The sequence below is a fragment of the Spermophilus citellus genome, assembly GCF_964194105.1.
Source record: "Spermophilus citellus genome assembly, chromosome: 2".
Classification (NCBI taxonomy): Eukaryota; Metazoa; Chordata; class Mammalia; order Rodentia; family Sciuridae; genus Spermophilus; species Spermophilus citellus.
The window spans coordinates 64,285,058-64,298,469 of NC_138183.1; the positions used below are offsets into that span (position 1 = coordinate 64,285,058).

A 13,412-nucleotide genomic window follows, 5' to 3' on the forward strand; every position below is an offset into this window, starting at 1 on the left:
CTCTGGATCCAAAGACTCACCCTGGGGGCTGCGGGTGTAGCTCAGTGGTGGAAGCTTGCCTCACATGGGTGAGGCACTGTGTTTCAACCTCAGTACCAGATAAAAATAAAATAGATGAAATTCAGGAATTGTGTCCATCTACAACTAAAAAAAAAAAAAAAAAAAAACAAACAACAACAACAACAAAAAAAAAACTCAGCGATCTCACAGACTCAACTCAAAGGAAGTCTGCAGGGCTGTGCTCCTCTCTGGAAGACCTAAGGAAGAATTTATATCCTTGCTTTTTTACCTTCTAGAGGTCACTCTCACAGCCTCATCCACTAGTTTCAAAGCCAGCAATGTTGTAACCCTTTTCTGTAATCACAACCCCTCTGGCCACCACTGGGCTTAAAGTCTCATATCATTACATTAGCTCCACCCAATTCTCATTCTCAAGGTCCTTAACTTAACCTCGCATGCAAAGTCCCTTTTGTTTACTGCAAGATAACTTTATTCACAAAACAAGGACATCTTTGAGAGGACATTATTCTGGTTTTCACATTAGCCAGCCAGATAGTCTTTTAGTATTTGTTTTGACCACATGATAATTTTTTTTTTTTTTTTTTGTAATAAGGGTGCTTAACCAATGAGCCACATTCTTGGCCCTTTTTTCCCCTATTTTTTTGAGACAGGGTTTTGCTATGTTGCTTAGGGCCTCACTAATTTGCTGATAGTGGTTTTGAACTAGCAATCCTCCTGCCTCAGCCTCCCGAGCCATTGGCATTACAGACATGCCACAGTGCAACTGGTTTAAAGAAGTTTCAAGCGTGAATATAGGATGTGGTTTCCAGTGTTAAATAAGCCTTGTCTATTGTGGGCATCCTTGTTTGTTTCCATACTTGTTTCACAATCATTTATGATGTTCACTCTATCCATCTAGAACACCTTTCTTTGATCAAAATATATTTTTATCCCATTGATTGGCTTACAACTATCTTTAGTTATATTCTGGTTCTAAAAGAAAAAGCCTTAATTGAACTTACATGTTTCATAGGAATATTTCATACGTATCATATTTATACATCACTTAGAGCTGAACTCAAGGAAGCAACCACACAAAAGAGGATCAACATGGATAAACATTAAGATGTTTTCTTCTTCTTCTCCTCCCCCCCTCCCCCTCCTCCTCCTTCTCCTCCTCCTCCTCCTCCTCCTCCTCCTCCTTCTCCTCCTCCTTCTGGTACCAGGGCTGCTCTACCACTGAGCTACATCCCCAGCCCTTTTTATTTTTAATTTTGAGACAAGGTCCCACTTAGTTGAGGCTTTGAGGCTGGCTTCAACTTCCTCCTCAGCTTCCCGGTTGCTGGGATTATAGGTGTATGTCACTGCAGCTAGTTTGAGGATTTTTTTTTATGTAGTTATAAGAATATGGCTATCTCCACTGAGATGGTATAGTGGTAAATGAAAACTATATGTATTTTTAGGAGAAATTCATGTCCCTTAACTATTTGATAAAGTTAGTCTACTTCCACTGGGCAAGGTGGCACATACTTGTAATCCCAGAAACTCAGAAGCGGGAGGTAGGAGGATCACAAGTTTAAAACCAGGCTCAGCAACATAGTGAGGCCTGAAGTAACTTAGCAAGACCCTGTCTCAAAAGAAAAAATAAAAAGGGCTGGGGATGTGTCTCAGTGGTTAAGCAACCCTAGGTTCAATCCCTGATACAAAAAAAAAAAAAAAAAAGAAAAAGTTAAGCTACCTTTTTTTCTTCTATGGATTCCTAGGTATTACACAGCAACCCAAAGACTCTCAGTAAGCGGCTGCTAAAGTTCAGACAAACAACCATGTAGATGGGTTTTGAAACTTTTGTAGAAACTATCAGCTAGTCGGATCTCTCCACTCCCACCTCCACCAAAATCACAGTTGTAATGAGCACCAAGTGTGCTGGCTTGACATGCAAAATTGAATCTATCAGGTTTCCTACAGGAAAATAGAAATCCCTCAAGGCCAAGGCCATATTGCAAGCAGAAGGTTAGTACCTCATTGGATAAGAGGAGTCAAGAAACTTGCTGCTATCCAAGCAGCTTGGGAGGCTGAGGCAGGAGGATCATGAATTCAAAGCCATCCTCAGAAATTTAGCGAGGCCTTAAGCAACTCAGCAAGACCCTGTCTCTAAATAAAATATAAAAATGGGCTGGGGGTGGGGTGCTGGGGTTGTGGTGAGAAACTAATGTGACTCCATTTTTAAAAATAAATAACAGCAGCTTCTGCCTCAAGGCCTGTCCTAAGGAAGAGGGTGTGACCCTTGTCCTTGGAAAAACCCATAGAGCACTCCTAAGCCCATACCCACCCTGCTGAGTTGTTTGTCTACAAATAACAGGAGAGGTCTGCATCGCCAGGTGTCCCTGACTCAGTTAGGCTAGGTGAGGACCATAGCAACCCGGATTGCAACCTCCAATTAGCATAAGACAGGGAAAATACCTGGGATGCCAGATGACACCCCCCCCCCCCCCCCCCCGTAGTTCATGGTGGTTGATAACATGTTGGGAAACCATGTAGTTTAGCACGTATACCCCTCGTGGCCTAAACCAATCAGTTCAAAGGAATTCCCCTTTTGTACAACCAATTACCCCTACCCAACTTGTTCCTGCCATTGAATGTGCTAATCAATGTTAAGAGTTGTTGTTTGATTTTCCCATGGTATGGAATGATTTGCTGTGTGATGTTGTGACGCATAGAGTATCCCCCCAAAACCTATACAATCTCACTGAACAAAGGACCGACCGGGACTCACTGCCGGGACCGCTGCATCGGGAATGGTTGTGAGTCCAGGCTCGAGCTTGCAATAAAGACTCTTGTGTGCTTGCATCGGATTTGGCTCCTGGAGGTCTATTGGGGTCCCACGAATCTGGCATAACATCGGCGGCTCAATGGTAGAGTGCTTGCCTCACAAGCATGAGGCACTGGGTTTGATCCTTAGCACCACATAAAAATAAAAAAATAAAAATAAATATATTGTGTTCATCTACAACTAAAAAAAAAATTAAAAAATGGGCTGGGGATGTGGCTCAATGGATAAATGCCCTTGGGTTCAATCCCTGGTACCCCCACCCCAGCCAAAAAAAGAAAAAAGAAAAAAGACCTCAATTTGCTGCTGACCTTCAGTTTGCACTGTTTCTGTGGTCCTGAAACTTTGTCAGTTGTGGCTATCAAAGGTCAGGGACACAGGAAGTAGCCACCAATCATCACCTTTCTATTTCACAGAGGCAAGGAACTAACAGCAGAATGTCTAAGGTGATTAGAAAACTTTCTATCGGCCTCATCCCACATACCTGTCCACTGCTGCCCAGAAGAAAGGCAATGGCTCCTGCCTCTCTTCTGCCTTACAAATATTGCATGAGTGTATTTTGTGGCTGACTAAAATCACATGTGGGATCCTTCAGGCAACAGGGTTGGAAACCAGAGTTCCAAGTCTCCATTCTTTAGGATACAGAGAAGAGCCTAAAAGGGAGTGGGAATGGATCCTGGATGGAAAACAGTAGTGCTGGGTGTGGTGGCGCACTCCTGTGATTCCAGTGGCTTGGGAGCCTGAGGCAGGAGGATCAGGAGTTCACAACTCAGGGAGACTCTGTCTCTAAATAAAATACAAAAGAAAGGGCTGGGGATGTGGTTCAGTGGCCGATTTCCCCTGAGTTCAATCACTGGTACTAAAACAAAACAAACAAACAAAAAGAAAACAATAGTGTGTCCCTTTGGCTACTTAGCAACCATGCAACTTTTATACCTATTTTAAGTTTATAAACAGCAATAGCAAAATATCCTGCTTCCTCCTAATGTAATGCAAATATTCCTTATGTGAAAGTAGACATTCCCACATTTTTCCTTAGAATGGGACAATCAAAATATCATACTATGAGTCATTGTCAAAAGAAAAAAAAAGCAATTTTCTCCTATCTACCCACTCACCACAAAACACTTCTGTGGCCAGATGTGTGATTTTTCTCTCCATCCATCAAGCAATTCTCCAGCAACAGAAAAGTGGGTATTCTATAATTTAACTCTGATGCTATTTACCTGGAAATAGTGTCATATCTCATAGGCTGAAGGCTCAGTCTGACAAGACTGTACCCATTTCAGATGCCAATCATGTGTTTGGGCCACTCACATTCAGATCGACAGGATACAAACCAGGATTTTCATACCCCTACCCTCCTATTTTTTGGTACCAGGGATGAACTGAACCCAGGGGCACTTAACCACTGAGCCACATCACAGCCCTTTTTATATTTTACTTTGAGACAGGGTCTCACTAAGTTGTTTAGGGCCTTGCTAAATTTCGAGGATGGCTTTGAATTTGTGATCCTTCTGCCTCAGCCTCCAAAGCTGCTAGGATTACAGGTGTGCACCACCATGCCTGGCACCTCTACCTATTTTGGTTCAATTAATTTGCTAGTTTGGCTCATAGAATTCAGAGAAACATGTTTACCAGTTTATCATAAAGGATATTATAAAAAGATACATATTGTTACATAGGGCAAGGTCTAGAAGGGTTCCAAGCATAGGGTTCTGTCCCCATGAAGTTGGGGTACATCCCATACATGGATGCATTCACCAACCTGGAAGCATCAATTTTTTTTAATATTTATTTTTTAATTGTAGTTGGACACAATACCTTTATTTTATTTATTTATATGTGGTGCTGAGGATCGAACCCAGGGCCTCACATGTGCTAGGCAAGCGCTCTACTGCTGAGCCACAACCTCAGCCCTCAAATTTTGTTCAAGAGTTTTTATAGAGCTCCATCTCCTGCAACCTACCCCATGAAAGTTCCAACCTTCTATTCCTCTGATCATTGTCTTTCTGATAACTGGGGCCACCCTGAGGCTACCCAGAGGCCCCTCCCTCACTCTAAATCATCTTATTGGCATAAACTAAGGTGTGATCCAAAAGGGCACATTACAGCACACTTTCTTTTGATATGTTTTGGTATTCATTTTGCCAGAATTTTATGGAGAATTTTTGCATCTATGTTCATTAGAGATATCGGTCTGAAGATTTCTTTCTTTGATGTGTCTTTGTCTGGTTTTGGAATCAGGGTGATATTGGCCTCATAGAATGAATTTGGAAGTGCTTCCTCTTTTTCTCTTTCTTGAAATAATTTGAGGAGTATTGGTATTAGTTCTTCTTTGGAGGTCTTGTAGACTCAGCTGTGTATCCCTAAGGTCCTAGACTTTTTTTTTTTTTTTTTTTTTTTTAAGAGAGAGTGAGAGGAGAGAGAGAGAGAGAGAGAGAGAGAGAGAGAGAGAGAATTCTTTAATATTCTAGTTCTCGGCGGACACAACATCTTTGTTGGTATGTGGTGCTGAGGATCGAACCCGGGCCGCACGTATGCCAGGCAAGCGCACTACCGCTTGAGCCACATCCCCAGCCCAGGTAGCAGTCTTAATTCTAGTTCAATGGGATTGTTGTTGTAGCTCCTAAAAAATGCATTCCTTTTTTTTTTTTTTTTTTTTTTTTGAACTAAGACCTCTGAAATAAGAGTAAAAAACTGTGGAATGAGAGTAGGGTAGTCCCAAGTCATTAAGCCCATATTTAACCCCACAATCTTTTTTTTTTCTTCCAGTTACTCAAAAAAAGCCTCATTTTCATTGCTTTTTTCTTTCTTTCTTTCTTTGTTTTGTGGTTCTGGGGATTGAACCCAAGGCTTTGTATATGCGAGGCAGGTACTCTACCAACTGAGCTATATTCCCAGCCACCTGTTATTATTGCTTTTCTTCTTTGCAGTGTTGTATAAGCTAGACAAATAGCTTCATTTCTGAACTTAACTTTTGACTTTGTGCTCGTGCCTTCAACACTTTCACAAAGATTTTCCTTATTGCCTCAAAGCACCCTTGTTCCTGTCCAGACCCATTTAGCATGCATGGAACTACATGGGTCCTGTTGACATGTTTGTTGTTTAAACAATCTCAGAAATTTTAGGTCTCACAGCACCAACCCCTTGAAGTCAGTCTGGCCACACTCCACATGCAGATGTTGTGTCCAATTACAACTATGAAACATAATTTTTTTTTTTAAAGTCAGTGGTTAGGGGGCTGGGGATATGGCTCAGTTGGTAAAGTCCTTGCCTCGCATGCACAGGGTCCTGGGTTAAATCCCCAGAACCACCAATAAAGTCAATGACTGGAATGTCCTGTCTCTTTAAGAGAAGTGTGTCTGGGCATTTAGGGGTGTCTGTACACTTCTGTAGCAGATGCAAGATTGATGATTTGAGTAGTCATCGTTGATCATATAGAGAAAAACAGACCTCATGACCTGGGGTGGAAAAACTATCAGGTGAAGACAAAAGAGTTGAAGGTTGCCAGTTATACTGAAATCTGTAACATTTTTTCCAGGCTAAGATCACATACTATATAGAGAGTTGTTAGAGTGATCCCCCTGCCCTCATGCTCTCTTTACATCTCAGAACTTGATCAGTTGTGCTATCAATTATTAAACACTAAAAGTTTGGCATTCCTGAAAAAAAAAATCAACAATGGCTGTACTCAAGAGCAGAATGGAAAAGATAGAGGGAAGAATCAATTAATTTAAAAGCAGAGAAATACCAATACCAATTACCTAATCTGAATAACAGAGAGAAAATAGAAAAAAAAAAGTACTTAGAGAAATAATAGCTGAAAAAGTCACAAATCAGGTGTGTGTGTGATGGGAATCCTGCATATTTAAGACATGGAGTGAAAGCCAAACACAATAAGCCCAACAAAATCTATGCCAAAACAAATCAGAGTCAAATTTCTGAAGAAAAATTCTGAAAGAAGTAAAAGAGAAATAAGATCTTGTCCACCTGGGCAAATCACTTGAATGACAGCAGATTTCTCATCGGAAATCACACACGCCAAAAGGAAGTGGCACAACACTACTCAAGTACAGAAAGAAAAAAACTGTCAACCCAGAATCCTACATCTCATTACAATATCCTTTGGGAATGAAGGGAAATTGAGTCATTCTCAGGGGAGGGGGGAACTAAGAGAATTAGTTATAGACTTAAAAAAAAAAATCCCAAGGATCTCTTTCTCTCCCTCTCTCCCTTTCTTTCTCTCTCTCTGTCTTTGTATGGGGGGGGGGCGGGATCCAGGGACATCTTACCACCAAGCTCTATCTCCAGCGCCCCACCACCTTTAAAAAAATTTTAAATCTAGAGACAGAGTCTTGCTTAATTGCTTAGGATTTCATTAAGTTGCTGAGCCTGGCCTCAAACTTGCTATCCTCCTGCCTCAGCCTCAAGAGTGGCTAGGATTACTGGTATGTGTCATTGCACCTTCTTGAAGGAAGTTCTCTAGACAAAAAGAAAAATGATAAAATAAAGATTTGTAATATCAGATAGGAACAATGAGTACTTTAGAGAGCAAAAACATAGATAGATATAGGGGATTTACCTCCTCCTGAATTTTCTACATTATGTTTCATGGCTGAAGCAATCACACAAGAGTCTTTATTGCAAGCTGGAGCCTGGACTCACAACCGTTCCGATGCATTGGTCCCAGGGAATGAGTCCTGGTCAGTGAGATTTTATAGGTTTTGGGGGGATACTCTATGCGTCACAGCATCACACAGCAAATCATTCCATACCGAGGAAAAGTCAAACAAAACTCTTTTTTTTTTTTTAAAAAAAAAATATTTATTTATTTTTCTAGTTTTCAGCAGACACAACATCTCTGTTTGTATGTGGTGCTGAGGATTGAACCCGGGCCGCACGCATGCCAGGCAAGCGGGCTACCGCTCGAGCCACATCCCCAGCCCTGAGAGAGAATTTTTAATATTTATTTTTTAGTTTTTGGCGGACACAACATCTTTGTATGTATGTGGTGCTGAGGATGGAACCTGGGCCGCACGCATGCCAGACGAGCGCGCTATCGCTTGAGCCACATCCCCAGCCCCTAAGTATCCATTTTTAAAATACCATTTTGTTCTGTGAGATGAGCAGACAAATGCTCGGAAAGGCTGAGTAATTCTCATAATCCCACAGTTTCCCCATAAGATTCCCATGAGATATGACAGGAAAAGATAACCTAAAATTAATGAATGGAGACTAACTTTTCATTTATGTTTTGTAATACAAGGGATTAAACTCAGGACCTCATTCATGCAAAACAAGAGTTCTACCACTGAGCTATATCCTCAGCCCCTAACCAAGTTTTTGAGTCTGTCCTGGCTGTAAGAATCATCCTCATCTCAGTAGAGTGCAGTTGAAACTTCTCCTGGACTCTTATCTATCCTGATTCCACGTTAGTGTGGCCCCACACTCTGGCAGGGGACACACAGCTCAACCGGAATACCGGCTTCAGCCGGTGATGGAAGTGGCTCTACAGGGGATGGAGGACTCGGGGCGGGAGCTGCAGTGCTCCACTGAGGGACAGAGTAGACCGCAGGAACAGGGGAGGGGGCGGAAACAGCCCCGCCCCCGCCCCTTCACCCACTCCCATTGGCCAAGGCCTTCCTGGCCCCATCCCACCTCCCGCCTCCCGGGCGAAGCTTAAAGTGTGCGGAGCAGGTGCCTCGGGTGCAGTTACAACTTTGAGTCAGAGTTGGGGTTGACTGCTGCACTCATTCATTGCCTCCGAGCTGTATCTTCTGTCCCTCCGTAATCCCACGGGAAGGGGCTCCGGGCCAGACGCAGCTGCCACCCGGGGACTGAGGCCAGAGGAGGGAGCCCAGAGTTTCGCTGACCCTCCCGGGCTGGGGAGGAGACGGCGACTGAGTCCATGCAGTCGTGTGCCAAGGCATGGGGGCTGCGCCTGGGATGTGGAGTCGGGGGCGGCCGCCGTCTGGCTGGGGGCGCGGGCCCGAGTTGGGCGCCGCGGAGCCGGGACAGCAGTAGCGGCGGTGGGGACAGCGGCGCGACTGGGGCCTCGCGCCTCCTCGAGCGCTTCCTGCCCAGACACGACGACTTTGCTCGGAGACATATCGGCCCCGGGGACAAAGACCAGAGAGAGATGCTACAGGCCCTGGGGCTGGCGGTAAGGACCTCCATCTGGCCCTTGGGCCTCTGCTCCGCTCGGCCCGGATTCTGCCCCCCCCAATTTAGGGGCTCCAGCCCTAAACTCTGCTGCCCTCCGCGTGGGAGCCCTGGCCTGAGCCCCCGGCCTGAGCTCACGCATTTGATCTTCCACAGTTTATTTACGCCGCACCCGCTCTTCTTCTCTCAAAACCGTACATGTAAAAACCGCCCCTAACCTGTGCAGCCCTGCACAGAAACTGTAACTTTGTAAGAAGAGCAGAAAGACCTCCGGATTAGAGAGGGTTTATCCCGTTATCTCCCAGTTGCAGCCTAAATCCAACTCAATTCACCACCCCGCTTCATGATTTTCTTTCCTCCAAGTGATTTCTGGTTTGCACAAAGTTTTTCTTTTTAGAAAGAACACCTAATTAGGCGATTTAAATGAGGCTCTCACAAGCCTTTGTAGATGCAAAACACAGAGGTGCCTCTTAACTCAGGGCAGTTTACTCTGCCGTTAGTGTTCACCGGCTTGCGTTTTAATTTTAGAGCATTGATGAACTGATCGAGAAGACGGTCCCTGCCAGCATCCGCTTGAAGAGACCCTTGAAAATGGAAGACCCTATTTGTAAGTGGCCTTGGGGTCTCTCTTGAGTTCCGCTTGCTCAGGCCTATTCGCCTTCCGTAAATCTCTGAAGGTCCAGCTCTGGGGTAGGATTGCTCGAAACTGGAAATATGTTGACTAGAATGAAACAGTGGCGGTTACCTTGGAGGCCGCGAGAGAGTGGGATGGTTGGTTCCGGGAGACACAGCTGCTTTCTAAGTCTTTATCCTAGGGCCCAGCTAGGCGTGTGTAAGACTCCCCACTTCCCAAGCACTCCCAAGTGCAGGGTTCTTCCCTCCTTAGTGTTGAGAGTTGTCATCTCCTCTTTGCGGATTAGGATAAACTCAGAAAGGAAAAGGGAATTGCCTGAAATCAAGCCAACTAGGGAAGAAACAGACATGGGAGGAGACCCAGACTTCGCCCGTCCCCAGCCCAAGGTTCTGTATATCACAGTAGCTTTAGGTAGTTTATCTGGTATCCAGATTTTGTTACTTACATACTGAAAGGCAGCAGGATTTTTCAGGTCCCAGCGATTTTTCTAGAAAAACAAGATTCATGCTTGGCCACAAAAGCTCAGTTTACTCATAGACTTTCTTGGAATTTTATATTTGAGATGTTTTTTAATGGTCTAAAGATTGCCCTTCAGAGGTATTTTTATGAGGGTATTTGACTTCCTTGAAATGAGGGAAGAATCTACAAATCAAGGTCACAGGCAGAGCTGAAGAGCTCGTATAAAAAAAACGAGGGTGGGCCTGGGGATTTCACCTAGTCATCTCATTTTCAATCAAGGAGATACTTGCTCTTTTACTTCTTGGAGTAAAGTGAAGAGACAGGAGCTGTTTAATTTCTGTGATAGGAAAGAATTATTGAGTGCAAGCTTTGTTTTGTTTTAAAGTAGGTGACTTGAGGTATGGAACCTGTCCCCACACCATTGGCTAATTCTGTACCTCAAGCTGTGCTGAGGACCATTGCTCTTGTTGCTTTCAAATCTGCTGGCAGAGAACTCCCTCATAAAAGAAAGTCTGCACCTTTTGTTGAATTAAATGGATTGATACCTAGAACTAGCTGGAAGCTTTATCTATTTCAATTTCAGGAAATCAGAATTCTGATTCATTGTGTGAAAAGTGAAGGGTTGTATATTGTGAGCCTTAGGTGAGTATTTGAACAAATGAATGCCTTCCTGAGACTTTCAAAGTCAGAATGTTTAAGTTGTTGTTATTATTATTATTAGTTCTTACAATGTAATCTGAAATAAGATGTTCTTTTAAGAGCATCAAAACCTAGGAAAATACATCAAAGTTGTCTATTCTTTTTTCAGCTACTTGGTTCTGCTGAGTAATTTGGCCATCAGGTGATTCCTGTTTCTCCTCTCTTTTGGAAGCAGACTCATAAGTACTTTGCAACTTGAGTGTAAACTTTAAACCTAGAAGCTTCTGTGACATTTTGGTTTGGTTCCATCTGGTTAGTCTGAGGTGACTCTGAAAATATTGCACAGTCAGGAGTCCCCTGTGCCCTGAAATGGGCAGGCTCTCCAGCAAAGCTTGCTTCTTGGAATAGTGAGCAGAGGGTGGGGAGGATGCCTTTGCAAGACATGAATATTTTACTCTGAGGTGTGCTTATGTTATGGCTAATGAATGTTTTCTACATAGTGGGAGTAAATTGGTCCAGGTAACCTCTGTTAGCAGCATTTCCATTTAATAATGGAGCAGCATTATCCAAACTTGGTTTCATGTTAGTGTGCATTCTAGTGTAGTCAGAGGAATTCTGGACCAAGTTTTTGCCTTGTTCAAAGATAACTGTAGTAAGAGCGAATTATAGGAGTTTTTTGTTTGTTTGTTTTTGTTTTTGTTTTTTTTAAAGAGAGGGAGAGAGAGAGATTTTTTTTTAATATTTATTTTTCAGTTCTTGGCGGACACAACATCTTTGTTTGTATGTGGTGCTGAGGATCGAACCCAGGCCTCATGCATGCCATGCCAGGCGAGCACACTACCACTTGGGCCACATTCCCCAGCCCGAATTATAGGAGTTTTAAATTCCCTCACTGCTGACTAAAAAGATTGTGAAAGTTGTAAGTGGTGTGGAGATACTTGGGTTAGTTTTTATGCATAACTGAATAATCTCAAACATTTATGTAGTGCTTATCATATGCTGTATACTGCTTTACATTGCTTGTCAGCTGGGCATGGTGGTGTTTGCCTTTAACAATTCAGTGACTCAGGAGGCTGAGGCAGGAGGATCCATACAACTTAGTGAAACATTGTTTCAAGATAAAATTTGAAAAGGGCTAGGGATGTAGCTCAGTGCTAAAGTGCCCTTAGGTTCAATTCCTAGTCCTCCACCCCAAATAAAGAGCTTTCCATGTATTATTATTATTATTATTATTATTATTATTATTATTTTTAATTTTTAAGTATTTATTTCTTTAGTTTTTAGTTGGACACAGTATCTTTATTTTACATTTATGTGGTGTTGAGAACCTAACCCAGTGCCTCACACACACACTCTAGGCACACACACACTCTAGGCGAGCGCGCTACCAATTGAGCCACATCCCCAGCCCCATGTTATTATTATTTTGTTAATTATATTTAGTTGTAGATGGACACAATACTTTTATTTTATTTATTTATTTTTATGTGGTGCTGAGGATCGAACCCAGTGCCTCATGTGCTAGGCAAGCGCTCTATCACTGAGCTACATCTGCAATCCCTCATGTATTATTATTTGATCCTTATTATAACCCTATAAGGTAAGCAGGGTTATTTTCTATCCCTGCTTTCTTTCTTTCTTTTCTTATCTTTTTTTTTTTTTTTTTTTTTTTTTTTTTGAGACATTCTCTTACAACGTTGCCTAGGCTGGTATCTGACTCATGGACTCAACTGATTCTCCCACCTCAAGTATCTGGGACCATAGGCATGTGCCACCATGCCCAGATGTTATCTACCTTTTCAAAAGGTAGAAACCAGGGTATACAGAGAATATGTAACTTGCCCAAGGTCACAACCTGTGACCATTTGGTGGAGGCAAAATACAAACCCAGATCCACCGCCCTCACTCCAACCACTACTCTGTATTGTCTTCATGGTGCCCTATGCAAAGTAGAAAACTCCTGCCCTGACTCTTCTGAAGTACCTCATTTACAGAAATGCACAAACTCAGTCACAGAGGAATTACTATACCATATATGTCAACACCTCCAGTGGAAATGAGTTAGTACACTGAGGACACAGGTGTGAGAGCACCCAGGCCAAACACCTGGGTGATTGAAGTGTAGGCTAAGTAGTGAAGGAGCCATGATGCTGTGCTAGAAAATCCTGGAGGAGACTGCTTCTGGTAGAGGGACCAGCACTTACAGGACAGAGCAGCCTGTCAATATTGGGGAAGTACAGGTGGTTCGATCAGTCAGGAGGCATGGACCTTTCCTTAGACACTTGAGAAATGCTTTGAAAAAATGTTTTATCAACTGGACTATTATTATAAAGAGAAACAAGCAAAGTCACTCAGATCAAAACCCTATCAGTTTAATCCTATTCAGGTAAATTTCCCTCTCCTAATCATAGATGCTCCTCACCCCCCAAAACAAAACAAAAGAAAAAAATGAGAAGAATATATTTCAATGGGAACATTGGGTTCTCTTGTCATCATTTGTGATTTTAGCTTTTCATTTTTTTTGCACTTTCTGCCATACCATATATTCATTTTGTAATTGATACAAAGTTAACTTTTTTCTTTTGGTTCAGAACTGGAGCTATATCTACATCTCCAGTTCTCTTTATAACTAAATTGATGCTGAACTCGCAATCCTATTGCCTGAATCCCTCAGGTTTTGGGAATACA

The 13,412-nt window shown here is 42.8% G+C and overlaps 1 protein-coding gene across 1 annotated transcript in view; it reads left to right on the plus strand.

The window, feature by feature from the left end:
* The first annotated feature begins 8,560 nt into the window (after nt 1–8,560).
* The window catches only part of GLDC (glycine decarboxylase), a 90,763-nt gene continuing 85,911 nt past the window's right edge, over nt 8,561–13,412 (plus strand). The window contains exons 1-2 of the mRNA XM_081280203.1: nt 8,561–8,993; nt 9,521–9,599. Of these exons, the coding sequence (XP_081136329.1) occupies nt 8,739–8,993; nt 9,521–9,599 (334 nt within the window). The 5' untranslated portion in view covers nt 8,561–8,738. The remainder of the gene's footprint in view (nt 8,994–9,520; nt 9,600–13,412) is intronic.